This window comes from Camelus ferus, chromosome 12, assembly GCF_009834535.1.
Source record: "Camelus ferus isolate YT-003-E chromosome 12, BCGSAC_Cfer_1.0, whole genome shotgun sequence".
Lineage (NCBI taxonomy): Eukaryota > Metazoa > Chordata > Mammalia > Artiodactyla > Camelidae > Camelus > Camelus ferus.
In genome coordinates, this window is record NC_045707.1 from 40,929,548 (window position 1) to 40,954,994 (window position 25,447).

At 40.8% G+C, this 25,447-nt stretch overlaps 1 protein-coding gene and 1 long non-coding RNA gene across 6 annotated transcripts in view; one reads left to right on the top strand and one right to left on the bottom strand.

The window, feature by feature from the left end:
- LOC106729804 overlaps positions 1-25,447 on the top strand; it is a 69,614-nt gene that overhangs the window by 35,529 nt on the left and 8,638 nt on the right. The window contains exons 3-7 of the long non-coding RNA XR_004324689.1: positions 2,426-2,567; positions 2,853-3,030; positions 3,582-3,665; positions 15,327-15,469; positions 18,205-18,326. This is a non-coding gene — a long non-coding RNA (uncharacterized LOC106729804). The remainder of the gene's footprint in view (positions 1-2,425; positions 2,568-2,852; positions 3,031-3,581; positions 3,666-15,326; positions 15,470-18,204; positions 18,327-25,447) is intronic.
- Positions 1-25,447, bottom strand: part of DRAM1 (DNA damage regulated autophagy modulator 1) — a 69,819-nt gene that overhangs the window by 32,642 nt on the left and 11,730 nt on the right. For 2 of the 5 annotated variants that reach the window (XM_032493496.1, XM_032493497.1), the window contains exons 2-5: positions 22,355-22,422; positions 19,053-19,195; positions 13,586-13,763; positions 9,763-9,821 (exon numbers count right to left, since the gene is read on the bottom strand). In XM_032493496.1, the coding sequence (XP_032349387.1) occupies positions 9,763-9,821; positions 13,586-13,763; positions 19,053-19,195; positions 22,355-22,422 (448 nt within the window). Of the gene's footprint in view, positions 1-2,386; positions 4,684-5,288; positions 5,382-7,605; positions 8,562-9,762; positions 9,822-13,585; positions 13,764-19,052; positions 19,196-22,354; positions 22,423-25,447 lie in introns of those variants that run through there. The other 3 variants (XM_006186048.2, XM_032493495.1, XM_014560385.2) reach the window with 3 other exon arrangements.

A 25,447-nucleotide genomic window follows, 5' to 3' on the forward strand; every position in this document is an offset into this window, starting at 1 on the left:
GTGTTTGAAGTGCTGTTATGTACAAGGTCCTTCACTTGTAACCGCTAAGTTTGGAACCACAGGATTGCTCATCAAATAGGGGATTTGTCAAATAAATGGTGGCACACCCAATACAATGGAATACTGTACAGGTGTAAAACAGAACAAACTGAAAAATGGAAGACGCTCTCCATGTATTGATAAGGATACATTGCTTAGTCAAAAAAGGAGGGCTCACAACTGTCTGCAAGTTATGCTTCATTTGGTGTAGAAATTTAAAAAGGGAACATTTTTAAATGTGTGTTTCTGCTTGTATTTTCATAAAAAGAGGATACCTCCAAGAAGAGGGGTGAATGGAGTAAGTGTGGGTAGAAGAAAATACAAAGGCCTTTCACGGAGTACCTTTTTATATTGTTCTGATTTTTGAATCACATCAATATATATGATTCAAATTTTTAAAAAGAATACATGGTTCAGAGTCAGGGCTGTGAATGGAAACAGCTGAATTCCCACTTATCTAGAAATTATCTTTTCACCCCTGCACTGTGAGTCCAGATAACAATGGTTTACTGTATTTGCATGTTAGGAGAACTCCTGGGTGTTTGTATCAGCCAGGCTCTTACAGGAACAAGCATCAGAAATCCAGCTCAAGTTTACCAAAGTTAGAAAGAGACTCATGTAACTGAAGAGTCCAGAGGTGGAGCCGGCTCTGGGGATGGAGGGCTTTGCTCACCACTGAGGGACTGCCTAGGCCGCAGGCTGACTAGGCATCTCATAGCACCCTGACCCAAACCACAGCGCAGACTGCTGGTATTCCCTTCTGCATTTTCCAAGCATCGATTTTGGAGGTCACCGCCACTCCCAAAATGAGTTTGGCATCTTGCTGCCCTTCATTTTAGAAAATGAATCTGCTGGGGGCGACCCAGGAGCGTCAGAAGCTTCTCCTCCAGGGCTTGAGGCTGTGGTTGCTCTCTTGTGCAACAGACAGGACGCAGATGCATGACATTCTGGCCTTGAGAATGTGGGACATTCAGAGCCAGACCAAGAGTATGTGTGTGGGGAGACGGCTGGGCTTACAGACTTGCCAGAATCAGGGAGTGGGAGAGAATGGAGACCACTTATCTCCCTCCCACACCCCCTTCCTCATTCCAGGCCCAAACACCAGACCAGTGTGTCTCCAACTGAGTAAAAAATGGGAACATGGGACCACGCCACATGTAAGGGATGTTAGGAAACCCAAACACAGCACAACACTGATGTACTTAATTTGGTTTATGAAACGCAATTTCTGTGGAATCCTCTGTTAGAGTTTGAAAAAGAAAGAAAGAAGAAAAGGAAAGGAAAGGGAAAAGAAAAGAAAAGAAAAAGAGGCACTTGATTATAAATCAAGAAAACAAGAGTCCCAGACTGGACTCTGTTGCCATCCAGAAGTAAAACTGCTTACAGGTCGCTGAACCTCTCTCTTCCTTTACCTTAGTTTCCTCATCTGAAACATGTGACAACTAACTGCCTGACCAGCTTCACAGAGGTTAAATAAGAACACAAGAAGCTGGAAAAAGTATAAACATAACTTTGAAGTTAACTGAAGGCACATTTATTACCTACACAGCTTACATGTACTATTTTTTTTAACTGAAAAGGTTGGCAGCAGGTATCATTTAGTTTACTCTGAATCAAATTGGGTTGGTTTTTCTGACTTGCTGCGTCAGCGGAAACAGATTCCGTAGTGGAATCTGCGGCTTTGTGTCTATCCAAAATCCATTTCCCATCCCTTTCTTCTGAGAAACAACTTCGCACTCCATCAGTCCAGTAGACTGGATGGTGTTGACCCCTCTCTGCTCCAGAGGTGGACATGAGACACTGGTCTGACCAATCACGGCATCACACCTCCCTGGGCTACAGGATGGGCATGTGACCCAAGCCAGCCAATTCAGAGACAATGTTTCAACCTGAGGGCTTTTGTGGAAATGATTGAGAAGTCCTCTCCTTCCACTGGACAGTCTGTAGCCTGGGGCTTCTAGAAGCCATCTCACTCCCACTAGGGGAAAGCTTGCCTGAGAATGATGCCAAAAGAGAGAAGGGCAGAGCTGAGAGGAGAGAATAGATGGAGTCCTAGTGGAACTTTTGGATCCAGCCATCCCTAAAGGCCTCTCTGCCCCTAGACTTCTCTGTTACTTGAGTCAATAGGTGCCCCTTTTTCCTTCAACAAATTTATGTTGGATATCTGGTGAAACTTCTGATACTAATATTCAAGAATCTTATACTAATGCAAAGCTACATGAATTAAGAAAACATAAGGTTTAAACTATACCTTTACAGAGTCCAAGTGGAGCTAGAATCCTTTCCCAGATAACTACACTTCACAGTAGTACCCCGTTGACACGTTGTAATTTAACAGAGACACAAATTACTAAAATAAATATTTCATTTTATTTTACTCTTTCAGCCATGAGGTCCAAGGAAATGCAAGTTCATGGACATTAGAAATAATACCAAAATATGGATAAGACCAGCTTTAGAAGTTTCATGGGATCAGCGGAACGTGATCATCTGGAGAGATTTTTGGCCTTCTCAGTTTGCCAAGCCAGGTATACCATTTTGTCTAGCCCATGTAACAATTTCTGTGGTAACTGTCCAGGTTGAAGAGAGTTGTCATAGAATGGAGAAGCCCAAACAACTAAAACATTTACAGCACACAAAAGCAAAACAGTCAGCATTACAAGGTGATACAGACTATTTGTTTATCACTTAACCAGTAAACCAGAGTAAATCTCATTATGCAACCCTACCACCATCCCCAGCCATTCCTTCATTTGCTCACTCCTTCACTCATGCATTCAATGAGTATTTATTAAGCACCTACTTTGTTCCAGGAGGTAAATGCCAGAGTTACAAAATTAAAGATTAAGGCACAGACTCTGCCCTCAAGGAGCTCCCAGAGAGATGCAGAAATGAAAAATGACAAGGCATCATGAGAAGTGCTGATAACAAAAGTTGGATCCAAAGGAGACCCAACCGTGGATTCATTCTGCCACAGGTTCCTGGGTAAAGGTATGTGGCATTCCTCCCCCGTTCCAGAATAGCGAATGCTTAGCATAGCTTTCAGTTCCAGTGTTATGGGGAGCCACAGCATTATAACAAGTCACAGCAAACCCAGACGTGGGTATCAGGCTCTCATGCTGAACCCTTAGAGGAGACACATTTTGTCCTTGCAGAGGTGGCTGACCGCTATTGAGCCCCACCCCTTCACCCCTCCCTCCACGGCTGTCCAGGTGGGCTGCTCCACCCTTGGCCTGTGCCCTCAAAGTCACAAGACCACTTGGCCAGGTTTATAGTCTGGAAGGTCCTTGAAGGAGAATTCCTTCTCTTCAGCTTTCAAACCTAAGCCTTCACATTTCAAGGCCCATGTCTTCCTCTGGAATGTCTTGCTTTTCATTTGTCATTTGGGATTTGTCATTTTCATTTGTCATTGAAAAGTGGAGTGTGGAGGTCTTGCTGAGCAAAGGACCTGCTTCACATTTCATATAGTGTGCAAACATCCAGCCACAGGCATTAAGAGAAGGAGCAAATAAACTATATCCTTTACCTTTCTCCTCTCTCAGACCTGCGCTGCCGTCGACATGTTGACTGGCATAAAATGAACTCGAGATGTGAGTGGCAGCCTCTGGGTCAGATGGTATATCAAGGTATGCCAGTAACAATACAGGATGGTTTTATAAGTGGTATTTGTAATGCTTCGCACAGGGTGGCTTTTGCAGAGATTCAGTATTAAGCAAAAGTCTCCTTCCCATAATCCTGCCTTCCATGGATGTTCCCTGAGACACACTTCCCCTCCTCACTCCTCTAGAAAAGCAGCAATCTGGAATCCAGTGGGTTTTTCCTATTAGTTGCTCACCTCCATTTCACCTTCATTATAAGGCTTTTAATTTCTAACCTGCCTTGCTGAATCCATCCCACCTTGAATCACACAACTACAGACTGCCAATTAGCAGCAAGGGTAAAAGCTTGGTCTCTGTGAGCAGGGAGGCCCATAGGGGGCGGAATTTCAAAACTGAGGTCTTCATGGTGACCGAGTTAATATGCATAGTGGTATTAAGGCCTTTCAATAGAAGCATTTTGCTTAGTTCATCTAAAAAAATCATAGTATCTTAGTGTTAGTTTATTAACTAAATCTTGATCATTATAAATTGAATTTGATACATGCACTTGTGATATAAAAATTATACAGTTCATTCTCTAAAAACGAAATTTTAAAATGAATATCCCCTGATTTTACTTTTTAATGAATTCCTCATTTTTTAGTGTAGTTATGTAAATTACTCACACACAAAGGAAAAAACATAACAGAATCTGTACAAAAATAAGAGGTCTCCATTTTCTGGAATTCCTTATCTTTTCTGTAATGGATTTGTTAATATAAAAAAGTATCTACTTAGAAAATTATAAAAACATTGCTACAATGTCATAAATGCTCCACATTCTCTAGGCAAACGTACCTTTGGAAATGGTACAACTATTGGGAATTCTTAAAGAATTTCAAGTCCTGGATGTGCAGCAGATGAATTCCACACAGGGCAACCTTAAAACCCTGTCTGTCCTCTGTACCACTTCTAGAAATTGTTTGCCACTTCTGTTGAGTGAGATAGAATTCTTCTTTCTTCAAACATCACCATTGATTTCTGTGGATATCCTTAGGGTGACATTCTATTTTTAAAAAAAGGGGGGGGGGGGAGCTGTTAAAGAAGGTAAACAATTCCAGGGCCAGCAATGAAACCCCCGAAGGCTTTGCATCCCCTCAGAGGTGATCTCACTGTGGTTTGTACTGAGCTTAACCTGGGTCCTCAAGAATTTTCTTGGCTTTCTGTAACTTTTGAGCTCATAATTCACTTGTTTCAAAAGGTAAGATTTCCCCTGCTGCCAAATCTGACAAGGTCCTACCTTCTCTCTGCCTTGGGAACATTTTTGAACAACACACTTTAATTTTTTTTTAAAAAAAGACATACTTCCTGTTATTTGGAACTCATGAGACCTCCTCACACACACACACAAAATAACCAGGATCTACGACTTAGAAGCATCAAATGGCAGAGGACAGATGAACATTTCATTGTTTGGGAGAGCTATTCATGATGCTTTCCTTTGGGAATACACTAAATTGCACAATACTTACAAACTTTTTAAAACACATAAGAGTGAAAAAAAAAAAGATAGTGCTCTTTTATTTTTTTTCAAATGCAAGAAGCATTCTATAGACTTCTACTGATTCTCACCATCAGGAACGTATAACACTTGCCTGAATAAATACCTACCTGGAAATCATGGATGAATGTTAAAAAGTAGAAAATAAAACCAAAGGCCACTGTCCATTCACAGATTGCACTCACTACATGATATACATAATCCTATGAACAACAAAAAAAAGAAGCAGAATTTAGCCTAAATGCATTCACTTTAGTGTACGTACTGAAATAATAATAAGCAGGTAAGACCAGAGGAAAAAGCGGTCCCGTACACATAAATCAACCCCTGGAGGAAACACAGTAAACAAGGCCAGGCTGATGCTTGTCAGGGAAGCTGCAGCTGTGCAGTGAGAATGTGAATACAGTTACCCCAAAAGTTCTTCTAGTTCTCACACACTCTGGCTTTAAGACTTGTCTGTGTAACTTCAAATGGCAGAGTAAGGACCACAAAATGGCTGAGAGTGGGAAGCAAATTTGGACTCAACAGAAGAAATTTCCACACCAGGTATGACTTGTTTTCCCACTACTGGGAATCCCAAAGTTGAAAGGCTTGAAAAGCACCTACCCACTGTCCATGTGGTTATTCCAAAGACCACATGTGTGCGTCTAGAGGAAACTGGCTGGCTGTCACCCCAGGGTTTTGTGTTTCTCTGTTACTATAGAAAGTATCAGTTCATACATCTCAAAAATGTTCTCCTAGAACAGTCTGCCCAAGCAATAGAAATAAAAGCAAGAATAAACAAATGGGACCTAATGAAACTAACAAGCTTCTGCACAGCAAAGGAAACCATAAGCAAACAAAACAACAACCTATGGAATGGGAGAAAATTTTTGCAGATGAAATCGACAAAGGCTTGATCTCCAGAATACATAAGCAGCTCGTATGACTTAATTAGAAAAAAACAAAAAACCCAATCCAAAAATGGGCAAAAGACCTAAACAAGCAGTTCTCCAAGGAAGAAATACAAATGATCAATAGGCACATGAAAATATGCTCAATATCACTAATTATCAGAGAAATGCAAATCAAAACTACAATGAGGTATCACCTCACACCAGTCAGAATGGCCATCATTCAAAAGTCCACAAATGACAAATGCTGGAGAGGCTGTGGTTTGGAAAAGCGAACCCTCCTACACTGCTGGTGGGAATGTGGTTTGGTGCAGCCACTGTGGAAAACAGTATGGCGATTCCTCAAAAGACTAGGAATAGACTTTCATATGACCCAGGAATCCTGCTCCTGGGCATATATCCAGAAGGAACCCTACTTCAAAATGACACCTGCACCCTAATGTTCACAGCAGCACTATTTACAATAGCCAAGACGTGGAAACAGCTTAAATGTCCATCAACAGATGACTGGATAAAGAAGATGTGGTATATTTATACAATGGAATACTATTCAGCCATAAAAACCGACAGCATAATGCCATTTGCAGCAACATGAATGTTCCTGGAGAATGTCATTCCAAGTGAAGTAAGCCAGAAAAAGAAAGAAAAATACCATATGAGATCGCTCATATGTGGAATCTAAAAAAAAACAACAACAACAAAACATAAATACAAAACAGAAACAGACTCATAGACATAGAATACAAACTTGTGGTTACCTAGGGGGCAGGGGGTGGGAAGGGACAGACTGGGATTTCAAAATGTAGAATAGATAAACAAGATTATACTGTATAGCACAGGGAAATATATACAAGATCTTGTGGTAGCTCACAGCGAAAAAAAAATGTGGCAATGAATATATGTATGTTCATGTATAACTGAAAAATTGTGCTCTACACTGGAATTTGACACAATAAAAAAATGTTAAAAAATAAAATAATACTTTTCCACTAAAAAAAAAAGAATGTATCATCAGCTCAGAAAATAGGTCTGCTTGACGTTTTAACGTAAGCACAGCTACAAAGCAAATGCTAATAAGACGACTATCTTCTTGGGGCCAGAAGTGAGAGACTGGAAGGCAGGAAAGAGAATGGCTTTAATTTGGGGTTCTAAAGTCAGCTGCCTTGAGGACAGGAAAATAATTAAAGAAATGAAACTGATGGTTGCAAAAAGAGAGGAACTATGGGGAGTCCACACATCAGCAGCTCAGTTCCATTTTCGCCAAATGGGAAAATATGACACCAGTGCTGTGTGTGTGTGAGAGCAAGCGAGCGAGCGTGACAGCTAGAGAGAAATCTCCTGATTTTTAATTACATGCTGGAAACTACTTCAAAAGCATTTTTAAACACTAAGTAAAAGATGGATGTCTGCATAGGAACTTTAGCCCACATGTCAAATTAGCCTGTGGACTGTCATCAGTTTGTGCCCTCTGATTTCAAATTATAATCTATATATTTTTTTGCTTACTTCACTGTCTGCTTTGCTACAGGTTACAGTTGTGAACAAGCAAATGTGCAAGATTGAAGGTCAGTTCTTTTCTTTGATCCAGTTTTCACCCACAAAGATCTAATCGAGGTGCATCAGATTCTGAGACAGCACTGCTCCCTCTGCCCACAGACGGTCATCCACCCACTGTTCTCGTCCAGGTCACCCCGGGGAGAATCTGCCCAGCCTACGTTACGGGGGTGGAGAATGGAGGCCACCTCCTTTCCGTGCCAGCACTAGGGGATCCACCCCATCCTCTGTCATCCCTGACAATGAAGGTGGCTTATACAAACAAGCAGAATTTGGGGGTAGGGGGAGGATATTTGTAGCATGATATCAATGACAGTGCCCTGAAACAAGGGTCCAGGCTCTTCCACTGTACATGTATGAATGCAGGCAAAGCTCTAATCTCCTTGCTACATAAAATGAGACAGTGACATCCTAATTCTCACCCTCCCTACCAGTGCACAGGAGTGTGTTGTGAAAGCTCTGAAGCACTCCACATTTTGGAGCAGTACCTAAGTGATCATTCTATTCCATGAATGGAGGTAAAGGGTTTTCTTTGCATTCGTTGATACTGCGAACAGAAGACGATATAAGAATGGCACAGTAATTTATGTGGTGAATAGAAAACCAGGTACTTTTCACATTTTTAAGACAAAATGAAATGAAAAAGATTTTTCAACTGTCTGAGGATATGCTTTGATGAATCCGTCCCAGCAGCTAATGTTTGGTTTGTGGTGGAAGGTCTCCCTCTAGTGGTTCAAGAGTAAAGTACATTGAGGGCTGCTGGGCTGTGAGGTTTCCTTTTTCATGAAGCACTTCTGTCTGGATCCTTCTTGTCCTCACCAGCTTCACTCTCTCCTTTGCCTCTTGCAGGCTCCCATCACATGCCAGAATCCTCTGTGGTGGAAAATCCTTCCTCTGAGCCTGCTGTCCTATGTAGCCAGCATCTTGTTTCTCCTCCTCCAAACATTTGATTGACACAGTGAACCACTGCTCTGTTTCTTTAACCTCCTGCAGTTGGCTTCTAACTCTGACATTTTACTGAAATTGCTTTTTGAATAACACCAGTAACTCCACCTGCCCCTTGGTGGGGGGGAGGGGGACTGCTTTTCTCTAATTCCCTTCTCTCCTGGGGCATCATCTATTCTCCTGTACTGCGTCTTGATGAGCACCCGTCATGAGTCCGTCCAGTTCCAAACATCTGATTCCATATGTTCTGATGTTTGGTCTGGAAATTACCAGTCCCTCTACCCTATGCTCTGATGGCTCTCAGTCCTACCAGACATCTAGTCCCCCATGTCTAACTGGACATTTCTCCTCCATGTTTCACCACAGCCTCAGATTCAATGATTCTAAAACCAGACCCATCCACTTCCCCCCATGCAATCATTTATTCCTGTTAGAGACCTAATCTGTCTCTGTCCATGAGAACAAGTTCTTTGGTTCACCAAAGACAAACATTTGGAAGTCATCTTCACTTCATCATGTCCTTTCATTCTCAAGCTATTGCTTCCAATCTAGGCGAATCTTGATTTGAAATCTGAATTCGTGGAACTGCCTTCTCACTGCCATCCTAATCCTGGGCTCACGGCTCTTCAGTCCATGCCAGGTGTTGCGTCTGACTAACATTCATCCTATAATATCCTTTCAATTTACTTTCCTGTTCAAAAGCCTTCAAAGACTTACTCTGTTGGGGGTGGGGGTGGTAATTAGGTTTATTATTTACTTATTTATCTTAATGGAGGTACTGGGGATTGAACCCAGGACCCCATGTATGGTAAGCACACACTATCACTGAGCTATACCCTCCCCCTCAAAGACTTACTCTGATCACCTACATCAAGCATGAGCCTCTCGGCCCACCTCTTAAAGCCTTGCACAAACTACTCCCCAGCAAAATTACCCCTGACCACATTTATTTTTCACTCCATCTGGATACAGACTATCCTCTACACTGTTCTCATCCTCTCTGCTTAACATGCTGGTCCTCCTCTGACCTCCCCACACCTTTATTCACATTGTTTCCCTACCTTAAATGTCCCACCCCTTTTACTAAGCCTAGATGGTTGATGGGTTTAAGAGAGAATTAGGAATTCAAATTTTTTAAAATAATTCCAGGAACCAGGTTTGACAATCACACTGAAAACGGCTTAAATTTTACCTTTTCTTTTGGATTCCACTCCAGCTTGGTTATAGAGATTAGCGAAGCACAGGCAATCACTAAAAAAAGGAAATTGTTAAGGAAACTACAGAATAGGTCCTTTAGTGTTAAGACTAGGCTATTTTTCTAATAATATAAGCATTACACAGTGTTAAAATGTTAGTACCAACATTCCTGAAATCAAACCCAGTTATATCAGTGACTTATCATCTCAAACCGTAAGTTTAATTATGACAGTAGTTAAAATACAACATGGAAACAGTCATTCCATAGTAATACTTTGTCAGTTATGTATAGTAAAATTTTAATCTGTGGCTACATTTTGCTTGACCTTGTTTAAATTTCGTCAAAATGACTGACACAGCAGTCTAATATGTGTACTTTTGAGAGTATTTTTCCCTAAAATACTATTTTCCCTAAATAAAAATATTGATTAAAATTCTTTTTCCCTAAAATACTATGTTCAAGGCAACAGCTTCAAGGAAAAATTAACATTTCAAAGTACCAAAGCATTACAAAGAAAGGGGAGGGAAACAATTCAGCGGTGGAGCACATGCTTAGCATGCACGAGGTCCTGGGTTCAGTCCCCAGTACCTCCATTAAATATAATTAAAAACAACAACAACAAACGTACCAAGGCTCATATACAAAAAGAAGCTAAAGAAATTCAAACTTTTATCTTAAAAAAACAAAACAGACTTTTTCTGTTGAGTGGGTAAAAGCAGAGCCTGTCCTTCCTGGCCCAAAGGGTTTACAAATCAAAGAGATACATCCTACATCTGACCTTGAGGATGAAGGACAAACCCTGAGAGGCCAGCCTAATAAGGCCAGAGACTGAGGCTATTGCCCACCATGGACAAGACTATCTGCACAAAGGTGGTGACAGCCATTTTGATTGAGCTTAGAATGCAAAAGAGACAGCTAGAGAGAAGTGAGATGCTCTTTAAAAGCTTTTGCAAAAAGTTAGGAATCCAAAATGTTGGGTCAATCAATGCCAAGTTTAGAGCCTCCTCTGAATTCGGAGTCAGCACCCCCTCTCCCTGCCCTCCCCTTACCTCCCATGTTTTCCAATGCATACCACTTCTTGGTTTCTCAAAACAAAAGAAATAGAAAGCATAGAAGTTTCTCTGATCATGTCATGACCATACTTCTATTTCTAATAGTTTAAAAGCCTCTTAATTCTTTCACTTAATTCTTTATCCCATCTTTAGTTCCATCAGGTACCACGCTGGGGAGGAGGATGGGGAGGCAGAGAAAAGTCTGGCAAAATAGACTTGGTCTCAGCTCCCAGAAATATCACAGTCTTGTCAGACAAAGTCCAGGGAATGTGCCGCTTTAGAGAGAAAAGAACAGAATACAGTCATGACTCGGGGGAAAATTATTAACTCAAAGTGGAATGGGTTTCAGGTATCAAGGAAGCTTCACTAAATTGAACTTAACCTAAGTTGTGAGCCTTCTAGAACAGCATCATCCCACAGAAATTCAGGGCAGCCATATGTGTAATTTAAAATTTTCTACTACAGTAGCCACATTTATAAAAGCTAAAAGTAACCCAGTGGAATTAATCTTTTATTTTATTTTTTTAATGGGGGGGGGGATTAGGTTTGTTTACCTGTTTGTTTATTATTACTTTTTTTAATAATGGAGGTACTGAGGATTGAACCGAGAACGCGAAGCACATACACTACCACTGGGCTATATACCCTCCCCATCCCATGGAATTAATCTTAATATATCTTACTTAACCCAATATATCAAACATGTTATCATTTCGACATGTAATAATGTAAGGAATTATTAGTGAGATATTTTACATTTTTTTTTTTTTATTAAGTCTTTGAGATTGGTGTGATTTACACTACGGCCCATCTCAATTCAAACTAGCCACGTCTCAAATGCTCAGCAGCCTCATGTGGCCGGTGGCTCCCATGTGGGACAGACAGCTCAGCTCTAGAAAGACAAGGTGGAGAAGGTAATCCAGCCAAGGAGAAGAGCGTGGGCAAAAGCAGAGGACAGGAAAGAGCCACGGCTAGGGGAGAGAGTGTAAAACTGAGATGGAAGAAATAGGCAGCCTCAGACTATGTGTCTCAGGGAAAGGAACCCGGACTTTGCGTTGTTAGTGATTTTATGAAGTCTTTTGAAGCTGTAGGAGCTGGATGCAAGATAGATGGTTTAGCAGAGAGGGCTCAGAAGCACAAGTCTAAAGACTGCCTTGCTCCAGGCCTCAGTTTCTCCATGAGTCAAGTGAGGCCATTTCATGGAAATAATACAGGAAGGAGAAACGAGGGCATTTTAAAGATGCTTTAAAGGAAATATAAATCCAGGCTAATGTTTAAGACAAAATACTTTCTTACGGATAAATTTGTTCAAGTTAATTGGATAAAAGGACATAACCTGTTTCTGTTCAGGAAGCTACTGGCCTGGCTCATAAGAACCTCCTAAAAATGGGAACTGTAAGTATGTGAAACTCCAGCCTGAAATGCCAATTCTATTAAAACTCTCTCTCTTTTTATTACCTAGAGATCTGTCTCCAAAGTTTGAAGCAAGGAAAGGTTTCCTACACCAAGAAATTCTGCTTTTAACACTATAAATAGTTCTATAATTCTTACCACTAACACAAGCTAAACGTTTTAAGGTGATACATTTCAAAAGAAAGCATGAATGTCTCCAATCCATAAATAGGACAAGGAAGCTGAGAAAGAACTAACTTAGGAACCAGGGTATCTATTTGTTGTTAAATTTCTCAATACTAGGATTTGGTTCCTCTGTGCTTAGAAATTTTGTAATTAAAAATTTCCTTCCCTAAACAACAAAAACAAAGCCCAAAACCATACTTAGACTTCACATTTTGTATAACTGATTTTAGAAGAGAAATGCAGAGCTATTAAGTTAGAAGTACATGATGACATGCTATCTTTTTACTGGTTTACCCACTTTGTACCACAGCCCAAGCCCAATAATCATGACTGCTGCTAATAAAATAGTCCCTATTTTCCTACAATCTACTGTAATCACCAATTTTTAATTACACTGCAGCTTTTGAGATGACTGCAGATGACATTTTGAAAGATGGGGAATTTTCCACCCCTGAAAGACTACAGCTTTTTTATTTTCTTTGTTAAATACTTCTTTAAAAAAGGGAAAAGAAAGAATGAAAAAGAAAGAAAAGGAAGGAAGGAGGGGAGGGGAGGGAGGGAAATTTCTTTATTTCTTCTAAATCAGAATATACAAGCATGATAAATTTATATTTTCTTCTTTTCACATTGTTGAATTAGAAAAAATAAAATTTCCTTTTGAAAATGAAATCAGTGATTAAAAAGAAAAAGTAAAATGTATCTTAAATTACTTAGAAATAAATGGTGTAGAGCTTTTTAAAACCCCTTAATATGGACGAGTAAATCAAACCATCTAATCACCTATGTGTGGGGAGAGAAGAGAGTCTGGCCTCTTGGGACTCCACAGGGCTATTACTTTAAGTACAATATCAATATTTGGTGTCTTTAGCCAAGCACTACAAAGAAAAATAAATATTTTCACATGGCTCATGAAACCAACCCTGTTGAAGGAAAGTAAACAGAGACTGAAGTGTTCAGACATTTTTTCCCACTTTCCTTTCACAATATTCTTTTCCCCAAAGATACTTTTGATCTAACCAGACGATGTTGAGATATTTTCTTAATGATTTACCCTTTTCTCCCAACTGTTCTTCTGAAGCATGTCGACCCTTGGCTGTTAACCTTTGCTTCCTCCATGGTTTTTTTTTTGGGGGGGGGGTACGGGGGTGTCAAACTTTAGAGGACACTGACGAATGTAAAAAGGATACTGGGGATGACAGCAGCACAGGAGACGGCAGAGATGGCCATCCGTACGTGGCACGTGGAAAGGCTGTTCCACTGGGGACACGATTTGTAAGAGATGATGGATTGCAGAAGTGTGTACACGACACCGCAGACAAAAGCCAAAAGAGCGCCGCCATCGTGGACCACTGGGACAGCTAACTCCTAGAAGACAAAGTCACACACATGCTGTTACTCCACGCACCTCTGTCCACATCTCGAGCAGAGCACTCACTCACTCACTCTGGGCTCCTCAAAGCCAAAAGGTATCACAGGTATGCCCACCTTTCTTTGGAAGATGCAGCTGCCTACAGAAGATAACCAAGAGAAAAAAGCCTTCCCTGCACTGGAGTAAAGACCAGGAACGTGGTTGTTCCACAGCACACTTTGGTTCATGGGACTAGGACACAGTGACGTCCGCCTTACAGGTAGGGGAGTTGGGGATGGTGGGCTTTGGAGTCCGGCTGTGCTGGAGAAAAAACATGGAGTCCACCAACTGGGCTTTGTGACCTTAAACCACAATATCTGTATCTAAAATAGGTATAATCATTTCTGTCTTGCAGGCTTGCAGTAAAGACTATAAAACAAATTTCATATAAAAGTACACGAGACTCAGGGGGAGGGTGTAGCTCCGTGGTGTAGGGCATGCTTAGCGTGCACGAGGCTCTGTGCTTCCCCGTAATCACTTTGACCCTCCCAAGCCACCCCAAATGAGCACACAAATCTTAAGTAAAAACACTACTCTCGTGATGCAGAAGCAACTTCCAGTCAAGCCCCCAGCCCTCAGCATCTCTAACCAGCCATGTCAACCAAAAGACAGCCCCCACACCTAGTCTAGGCAGAAGGTCTGGTGTTGACCCCAAACATGCTCATAACTGGCCCAACAAGAAGCCTCATTTAGGTTGCTTTCAAATGTGCATTGGGCACCTGCCTTCCCACATAACAGTGATGTTTAGATTGACCACCTGAGTCTCCACCTGAACTTGAAAATACAGGCTTTGCAAAGGAGCAAGTTAAAGCACTGTCCATGAGAGACTGGTTTTGGCCCCAAGCACCTGCTGACCCCAGTTCACTATCCACACCCATGCCCTGGACATTTCTTTGACTCAAGCCACTCATGCTTCCCCAGAACCATGGTGTTCTTCATCCAGAGTGTTCACAAATAAACTGATCTGAAATCTTTATCCTCCACGTGGGAAGGGGAGATTAAAAAAAATGTTTTTTTACTTATTTACTAAGGAAATTTATTTCCTGGTATCAAAACCTCATCACGAAGAAAAAAACTGTGTTAATTAAACTTACTGTGGTGATCATTTTACAATATATACATGTATCAAATCACTATGGAGGAGGGAGGGTATAGCCCAGTGGTAGGGTGCATGCTGAGCATGCACGAGGTCCTGAGTTCAATCTCCAGTTCCACCATTAAATAAATAAATAAATAAACCTAGTCGTCCCCCACCAAAATCACTATGGTGTACACTTCGGACTAATACAGTGTTATGTGTTATGTGTCAGTGATAGTGAAACCATGCCCCACAGAGTTAACAGAAGCTGATTAACTAATAGAAATTCTTGAACTGTCTTAACAAAATAACAGATAAGGGAACAGCTAATTATTAAAACCCCTTTACTTGTAAACTGTCTTCACCAATTAAGTTCACTTTAGTTTTTTTCTTTCTTTCTTTTTTCCTCTCTTTAATTACATGCCTTCCCAACTTCACACAGCCCAGTTGTTTTAGAGGAACTTGGAGTCAGCGCTCGCCCACTTTGAGCTGGCTAGGGGCTGGTTTGGACCACAGACCCTAAACCCAGGATCTGATGAAGGGCCTTTTGACATCAGACGCTGGAAAACTCCGCCCTCCGATCCTGTAAGTGCCTCTGTTTTGGGGCGGTGGGGAGGTAATTAGGTGTGTGTGTGTATGTACATATGTAATGGAGGGACTGGGGACTGAACCCAGGACTTCCTGCTTGCTAAGCAGGCACTTTACCTCTGAGCTATACCCTCCCCCCAGCACCTCCACTCTGAATAGGTAGAAACATGTAGCCCAAATTACCTCACCTTTTTCCTCATCTCCAATCACCTCTTCCCACCCTTAGACCACCCTGCTTATACCCCATAAACACCCCAACCTCATGCCTTCAGGAGGTAAATCTGAGACTCATTTCTGCCTCCTTGCTTGGCTGCCTTGTGAATATTCTTTTCAAGGCCATAAACCTCGGTGTCTCAGCGTTTGGCTTGCTGTGCGTTGGGCAAGCGGGCCTGGTTCAGTAACAATATCTCAATAAAACTGGAAAAGAACCAATATTAAACCAAAAAAAAAAAAGAAAGAAAGAAAGAACTATAGAAAGTGAGTCCTTCTCACCCCTTGAATGTTAAGACACATTTGGGCAAAGGAAAATAAACACAAGGCAAGGCATCTACTGCTAATGAGTTGTTTTTTAGGAATAATCTAAATCTCTCCATTTCCTTTTCATTCTAATAAGAAAATCAACACCCGGAATTTACATACTTTGTTACTCCCCCCACCCCCACCCCACCCCCCAAGTACTGTCAGGAAATTTGCTTCCTCAACCCTGGCCAATTCAATGTGTCCTTTAGGATCCTAACCTGCAAACTTCATGGGCCCCCACATGAACCCCACGTGATCAGATCTAAAGGCCCTTGATTCAGTGGGAGTTGCCGTCACAATGTGCCTTTTTCACTGTGGAGTATAAATTCTCTCATCAATAATGTCTTTTGGAAGGGAAATGACTCTTAGATCAGACATGAATTTTGGATAGAGGATAAGATAAAAATCTGGCATGTTTTTGGACACTCTCTTGTTAATTTAAAACAGTAAAAAAATTGAGAAAACTAGACTATTGAGAGGGTTCAACCTCAGAAAAGTTGACTCTTCCACAAAGGAGACTTCTTGAGGGAAAGGAAAGCATTAACAGAGACTGGTGAGGGCACACCAAAAAGCAGCCATCCCACCCGCCAGTCCAGGAAAGACAGGTGTCTGCGAACTTCTGATAAATGCCACTTAGTCCCACTCAAGGAAAACGGGAGTCAGTGCTCTCACGCTCTCTCTCTTGCCCTCACATCTCTAATCCTTCTTGAGGTAACAGCTCAAGTTGGTTTGCTCATGGCATGCGGGAAATGAATGACAGGACATCAAACAAGGAAGTTGTAAAGATATATTTATGGGAACAATGCACAAGGAAACCCTTTGCTCTCAGGAGTTAGGGATTCTGTTTCTGGTTTTTTTCAAGATGTAATCACGTCACAGAAGCCTTAAAGGGAACCAAAAGTTTAATGATCTAACCACTTAGGTTCTCTTCCTAAAGTCTGCCCTTTATGGTTTAAACCCTGAGAGCTGTATCACTTGTGATGATGAGTTACTCAGACAATAACGTGATGGGGATCATTCAGTGCATACTGTTCCCCACTGGACAATTCATGCCCACGCTCTGCTAGACAAATTGTGTCATTCCATGTCTCCCCCTTCCCTTTTTAATGTTTTTTCCTATCGTGCTTTCCGATGCTAGAACTGAATTGTGTACACGCTTTTTTCTCACAGGGATTTCCTCATTCTAACCTTTCCCACAGGGTCTGGGCAGAGGGCTTCGATTCAAAGGCGACTTCTGCCTTTCATTACTCATGTGGTCTTGGGAGAGTATTAGCCTCCCTGGATCCCCATTTCTCAATTGATAAATGAGGAAAACAATACCACCTATCTTCTAAGGTAGTTACTAGGATTATACGAGTTAAAGCATGAAATATTTTTGTAAATGTCTATGACACTAGAAAACTTCAATAAATGTTGTTATGAAAACCAAAACACACATAGATCATAAAACGTAAGATGTCACAGAGGGTCTCTGCCATGTGACAAGTGCCACTGGCAACTAGTGTTGTTTGTCTTATTTCCTTGTCTAGAGATGTAAGAGGCAGAATGTTAAACAGAGCCAGAAGCGAACTGGGCTCACAAGATGCCCTCCTTGAAGCCCTATACGCTTGCTTCGGGGAGGCTACAAATTTGGCTCGCACTTTTCCAGCTTCCAGTGTTAACAAGGAAACAAAACACTGGTAATCATGGATTTGTAACATCCCCAAAACGAAAACCCAATGGCTACAAGACCTGAGAGAACATTCCTGCCCTAGGCTGTCCTGAAGATTTTGTGTCATAAAAGGAAGCCTGCTGCACCCCCACGACACAGCACTGGGTTTCCCAGAGGGTTTATGAGACTGTCCCCCACAACGACAGACGGCTCCCTGTAGGGCAGTGCAGAAAAGGTGACTCCCTGAGGCCCACGTGGTGCATGATAGGCCAAGGGCTCTCTGACTGTGGTCTGACTTCATGCAGGAAGAAACATGAGAGAACAGGTGGAAAGCAGTGGTGTGGGGGGGTGGGGTTATTAGCTTCCCACATCCACACCAGGGTGCAGCGTGCAGATGGACATGGACTTGAGCAGTAGGCTAGCATGGAAGGCTGTCACCTTTCTGTGAAAATTAGCATCACACAAGATCAACCCCCTTCTGGAGGGAAAAAAAGTTAAAGGAGTACCCCCGGGGCAGGACCAAAAGTCTTCCAGCAGTAACTTCCTTTCTGCTGTCACAAAGGGGCAACGTCCTCTCAAGTGCCGGCCTACAGAGATGGACCGATGGTGACCATGACGACCACTGAGCACAGAATGCTGGGTACCGTACATTGTCTCACTGACTCCCAGCAGTAATGCTGCGAGGTGAGTACCATTATAATCAGTACTCATTTGAAATACAAGTATCTTTAAAATATTAAATATTGTCTCCATGGGCAAATAGGTCCCATGCCTTCCTGAAAGAGACCTAGGAATAAAAGGAATCCACAAATTAGGATAAAACAAGTAGGGTTTTTTCAAACACATGACACAGCAAGAATATATCCAGTGGATTCCGCAGCAGTCATTAATTTGTTCCAGCAGGGCCATATTTTGGCTCTGCAGCTGACTGAGTAACCTCAGGAAATTACTTCACCTCCATGTACCTGTATACTCATCTATGAAAGGAAGAAATCAGATGCCGCTTTGAATTGAACACCAGAGGTTCAAACGGTAGAATCAGCACACACACTCACATTTACACACACCACTATTTTCTTGCGGTTACTGAAATCATTGCAATGGCAGAAGTAACACATCTCCCAACACATCAAACCATGTCAGTAAGAACACGGAGCGATGCAGAGCCTGCAGCCTCAACTCTGAAGCATGCTGTCTCTCACAGTCATGCAGACGTGCACCCCGTCTCTCCCAAGTACCTGGCAGGGCTGACTTTCAAATGATAAAGATTTGTTTCTAAATAGCAAACTACCCCATTTGTATAAACTTGGCAACTATTTGAGAGCGATGCTAGCCTCCTGTGTTCTTGCTTTTCTCCTCCAGACACACAGACCCCAACACCCCAATAATCAAGAAAACTTCAGATCATACCTGGAAATTGGCTACAATGCCCATTCCGATACATCCCACCAATCCCAGAACTAAAGACACCAAGTTAAAAACAGGAGTGCTGATGTAGCTGGTTTGATTCTGCTTCTCTACTATTTTATATCTTGTATACATCGTGGCTGCACCTGAAAAAGAAAGGGACTCTGATGAATTTTCCTTATTTGACTTTTTAGAAGGAAAAACACACGAACAGTTTGGTATGGCTTTTTCCAAGTTTGTATTTTCAATTTCTTGATTTCAGTAGTCTCCCCATTCCCTCATCCCCGTACTTCTTCATCCCATCATACTCCCCTACAGTATGATGGACGGACAGACGGACGGATTGACACACAAACTGTCTTGGCTGTTATCCTCTTCACATAAATGTTATTGTGCAGATATTGTTCTGAGACTTGCTTTTTTTCACTTAAAAATGTACCATGGAGTTCTTACCAACATCAGTTAAAATAGGTCCACCTCATCAAGTATGTTGTGAGATGCCATATTTATTTAATTATTCTCCTAATTGTATGTTTTTCCTATTACAGACAATGCTCAATGAACATCCTTGTCTTTGGCACACTTTCAGTGTTTCTGAAAGATAAATTCCTAGAAGTAGTATTACTGGGTCAAAAAACTATGCTCAAGAAAGCCAAGAAGTACCTCTAAATTTCTCCAAGACTGAGGCAATTTATACTCCCACAACAGAGTTTGAATGAAATTCTGTGTGCCCTTGCCTTTTTAATTACTGCTAATCTGATAGCTGAAAAATGGCAACCTGTTGGTTTAATTTGCATGTCTCTGATCATTAGTGAGACTGAGCATCTTTCAGTAAGTCCACTAGTCATTTGCATTTCTTTTTCTGGAAATTGCATGTTTATCATTTTTTCCTTATTTTTCTTGTGAGTTTGTCTACTCATTTTTTAATTTGTAGTTGTCTTTTACACATTATGTACATTAGTCTATTGTCTGCTATATTTTCTTCTCGTCTATTGTTTGTCTTTAAGTTTTATGTTATCTTTCACTGCTTAGAAGTTTTAATTTTTTATCTCTCCAGATTTGTCCCTACTTTCCTATTTAGCTTTTGGGTTTTGTATGAGCTTAGATAAGCTTTTCCATCCTAAGGCTTTAAAAATATTTTCCTATAATTAAATAGAAATCCTCTTATGGTTTTGTTCTTCATGTTTAGTTCTTTAATTGCCATTGGTTTTTGTGAACGGTGTGAGAGGGTACTGAGGGGACGTTTTCCAAAGAGCTAGTCAATTAACCAAATATCATTTGTTATTTTGGAGAGCAATTTGACAACAAAATGTAATCTCCATGAGAGCAGGGTCCTTGTCTGTCTGCTATTGTGACCTGTTGTGTCCCCAGCACTCAACATAAGCTCTAAGCCAATCCCATAGGAGGCACTTAGTCAATGACTGTTGAATAAATGGATAGCTATCAAAATTTTAGATCTGTATTCCCTTTAACTCAGCAAATTTATCTTATAGTAAAAACTCACATAGCTATGCAAAGATATGTTTAAAAGATATTCACTTTAGCATTGTAAATTACAAAATCAGAAATAGCCTGAATGTTTAATAGGGGACCAAATATAAAAATTATAATACATTCATGAGTTGGATATCACATGCATATGTTAAAAGGATAAAGTAGATTTCTATATATTGAAATAATGTGTGATGGCCATAATATTTTTGCTGAATTTTAAAAAGCAGGCTAAAAGCTAACCATTTATCACAGAGCATTTTAAACAAACATATTCATGTCAGATTCTGCCTTGCCTAGAAGCAAAAAGCCCTACTTATCACTTGCTAGTGATAAAATAATCTGTCTTCTAAATCTGGACTCTGGGCAAGGATGGTATAAGAGGCTACCGACTCCTATTTCTGCTTCCCTTGCTTGCCTCCAAAACCTTAGGAAAAGACCACAAATGGGTGACAAAGTGAAACTCTCTCTACCAAGTAGGATAAACAAATTCCAAAGATGCCACGTCACTAGGTAGGGTTCCCAGCACCTCTGTCCCTTCCCAGCCTGCACCAGTAGAGGGGGACAGAAAGTGCAGGGTACATGATGGGTCCCTGGCAAACACCTGATCGTTCCGTAGGGGAGGGGTTTATGGAAAGAGCCCACATCTTCCATCTGTTTACCCTCATCACCCATAGAATACTGAGTTTTTCAGTCATTACATTAATTGGCCCTTGAGAGGGTTGTCCTTTTTCAGCTGCATCTCAGGTGCATTTGAGAAATTGAAAAGAAAAATTGTAGCTTCATTGGTGATAAACTGTTCCCTGCTTCACCTTTCCACTTCCTCTAACCGGTGAGAAAACACATTTTTCAGTGGTTCAAAAGCCTTCCTGAGTATCCAAGTCCCTTAGAGTGCTGGTTCACAGCTCATATTCTTCAGCCCCACTCCCAGAAGTTCTGATCCAGTAGGTCTGCAGTGTGGACCTGGAACAGGACTTTTAACCAGCACTCCAGATGATTTTCTTGTAAGCTGCCTTCAGAACAGATTCCGAGAAACATTAGCTTCTATACATTAGGTGTCTTTGGCTTACGCAAATGCATTGGATATAAATAAATCACAATTTTAAAAGTCAAATTACATTTAAAACCCATTTTAAATTCCTATGGCAAATTATAAGATGAAGTGAAGAACAGTTTGATAAAGAGGCCATAAATAACTTTGGATTTCTGATCATTTTAGTTTGTCAAATTAGAGCAAAATTCTAGTAGCAAAGATTACACTTTTTAAAAATCACGCAAACCAAGAATAAACCCTAATGTAAACTATGGACTTAGGTTGATAACGATATGTCAGTTTAGGTTCATCAACTGTAACTAAGGTACTAAACTACTCTGGTGAGGGGTGCTGATAATGGCGGGGGGGGTGCTATGGTTAGGGGAGGGGGTGCAGGAGAGCAGGGAGTACCTGGGAAATCTCTACCTTTTGCTCAATTTTGCTGTGAACCTAGAAGTGTTCTAAAAATAATGTTTGTTAAAAAATAACAATGGGGGAGGGTATAGCTCAGTGGTAGACTGCGTGCTTAGCATGCACAAGGTCCTGGATTCAATCCCCAGTACCTCCATTAAAAATTAAACATGTAAATAAGTAAATAAATAACCTAGTTATCTCCCCCCTCAAAAAAAAAAAAAAAGAAAACCCAAACAAAAAATGTAATTAAAAAAGTGAAAATGAAAAAAAAAAAAACAATAAAAAATGATAGACAAACTGTAACATATTTTACTTCATATGAGATTGGGAATTTTTCATTTATTTATAATAATTACTGTGTACTTACCAAGAAATGCAGAGAAGTTTATCATAAACCCAAAAATACCACTCTCTGGAGGTGTTGTTCCTGTATCACTGGGAAAGAGAAGACATGTCCAAATTAGTAAGAAAAAATTCAGTTCAGCCCTTTGGACAATCACATAATCAGCAGGTTTTATAGTGTGTTGCTGCTGGGTGTTCAGCCACTTTGAATTGCAAAAATTTGACTTTATTTTTTCTGAAGTATTTTCATTTTCACTCTGAAAAATTAAAACCTCAGTTTTTTTCCCTTCCAGTTTTATTGAGATATAATTAACAAACAGCACTGTATAAGTTTGAAGTGTGCAGCATAATGATTTGACTTACATATAACATGAAATGATTACCACAGTAAGGTTAGTAAACATCCATCATCTATAAATACAAAAGAAATTTTTTTTCCTTGTGATGAGAACTCTTAGGATTTACTTGACAACCTTCATACCTAACATACAAGAATGTTAATTATATTACTTATGTTGTACATTACCTCCCTGGTACTTATTTGTCTTATAACTGGAAGTTTGTACCATTTGACCACCTTCCCTCACCCTGCTGATCTGATCTCTTTTTCTATGAATTTGTATATATGTGTGTTTATTTGTTTTGAAGTATAACTGACCTACAACACTATGTTAGGAAATAAAATGAATGGTGGTAGTGGTTTTCAGATGATCCCACCTGATAAATCTGCTATGTGTGTCCATTCTTGGTGAGGAATTGAGTGTGACTGTTTTGGGGAAAAAAAAAACTGGTGTAAAATCAATTTTATAAAATCCACTATTTGGATATTAAATACACATAAACATATCATTTTAATCTTTTTAACAATATGATTTATGCATAAGAGTTTACATTGCTGAAAATATGATGGAAGGCAAATATTATTGATTCCTGTCAGTACTTTATGGAAATAATCATTGTGATAAATTACTTTAAAAAAAATAGCTTCTTTGAAACACTTTTCAGATGCAGGCTATCAATTAATTAATTAAATGAGCTGGAAAGTTGTGCTTGACCTGTTCTGGTTTCTGTTCATTAACGTCAAGGTTTACACTTACACTCTCAAACTGCCCGTGTAAAGCACAGTTTAAAACTGAGGGCAGAATCCCTCCCAACAAGAAACAAGTCATACTCATCTTGAGTGTTTCCACATTTTAAAACAGCTCCGAAATTTAAGTATTGAAAAACTGATCACGTTGGAAGATGCACTTCACAGTGTTTGAAGAACTCGATGAGAAGCCTGTGTGCAGAAAGCAGGAACCTCTAAGCTTTGTGAGCACTTAATGTTTGAAAACTGTAAAGCCGTTTGTGTTCCGCCTTCCCACAAATGTTTCTATCTCCAGTTATTTCATCTCAGTGTCCTCTGTACCTGTAAGTCTGAGGGTTTAGAATTCAACATTTTTCCTACAAATAACCTTTTTGCTCAGGAAAGGAATACCAAGGTGGAGAAGTCTTCTAGACAAGCTGGATGCCCTTCTGAGCGCGATGTGGTTCTGAGTGGGTGAGGAGGGGTGGAAGCCAGTCATGGGAAGAAGCTGGATTTTTTATTAGATTCTCACAGGGAGATGAAGCCTTCTATTCTTGGCCTCAGGGTATAAAAAAGCGGCTACCAGGTAACTCATGCCACACATCTGAGAGGAACCTGCCATGAGCCAGGAAGATTGTTGGCTTGTTTATGGAGAGAGGAAAGGAATGGAAGAGTAAGGAGGATAATCAGGGAGACAGGAAGATGGGGGCACAAAGGTGCTTTAACAGGAAGTGAGAAGAGGACCTGACTCAGGAAATATCTGTCCACTGTTAGCAAACCGAGACAGATGTCAAGCGTCCAGGTGTACAGTCTACATGACATCAAACATGCCATCTTAAAGCTCAGAATTTCAGGGTGATATTTTATTCTTCCTTATCTGTACATTTAAAACCATATAGACAGAGGGAGGGGGGTGGGTATAGCTCAGTGGTAGAGTGTGTGCCCAGCATGCACAGGGTCCTGGGTTCAATTCTCAGTACCTCCATTAAGCAAACAAACAAACAAACAAACCTAATTACCATTAAACAAACAAACAAACCTAATTACCTCCCTCAAAAAAAAACATATAGACAGAATCAAAAGTGCTTTGCAAATAGCCTTTCCATATGTATTTGTTGAATGAATGACTATCAGTACTGGCAGTAGATACCACTTAATGAGCATTTACTACCCACCAGGCACTGTTAGGTGCTTACCGTACATCATTTCATTTTATCCTCTCAACTCTGAGGTGAGCCTAATATCAACCCCATTTTACTAAAGAGGAAACTGGGTATCAGAAAGCTTCCATCACTTGTTCCAGGTCACAGAGCTATTAAACAGAGAAATCTATATGTATTCCAATCCAGATGTCCAACTGTGACTTTCCTATCTCCACTGTGCTCTAACAGCAGGCAAGAAACAAAGCAATTAGAAGAATGATAGGGGGAGGGGGCAGTGGAGGATGAACACTGATGTGCTGGTAAATGCTTAACAACCAGCTCTAGAGGGCACCTGATTTGTAACATAGGCCAATTTCCTATTTGCACCACATCAGTGACTGGAGCAGTTCCCGTCTTGCTTGTGGCAGCATTCACCCCGTGTCTGTGTCTGCTCACTGATCAGAGTCCACAGTTTAGCAAGGATGACAGTTGGGCAGAAGCTCTGATTCGTCTTTTAGTGGTGATGCCTCACACCAACTTTCCCATAGTAACCTGGGTGATATCACCCAGGTTGAGATAAATACTCCCAACCTGTCAAAATTCAAGCTACCAAAATGCCAGTCACTGAACGTAGAATTGGGAAGAAATGCACACAGTTGGCTCTTGGGAGCACATAGCAGCCGGCTGGCCCAGCACACCATGGGAATGAACCAGGATGGTGGTAAGAAGGGATCATCATGTCTTAGCTGTATACCAGGAAGGTGTAAAGCAGGAAAGACCTCACAGTTCTCAAGTGCTATAATTTAATCATAAAGCACCTTTGACAATTATTCACCACCTTGGTAAATCCAATTTTCTTTCAGGATTACTGAGTCTAAAACACCCAGCATCAGTGCATGAGTACCAATGG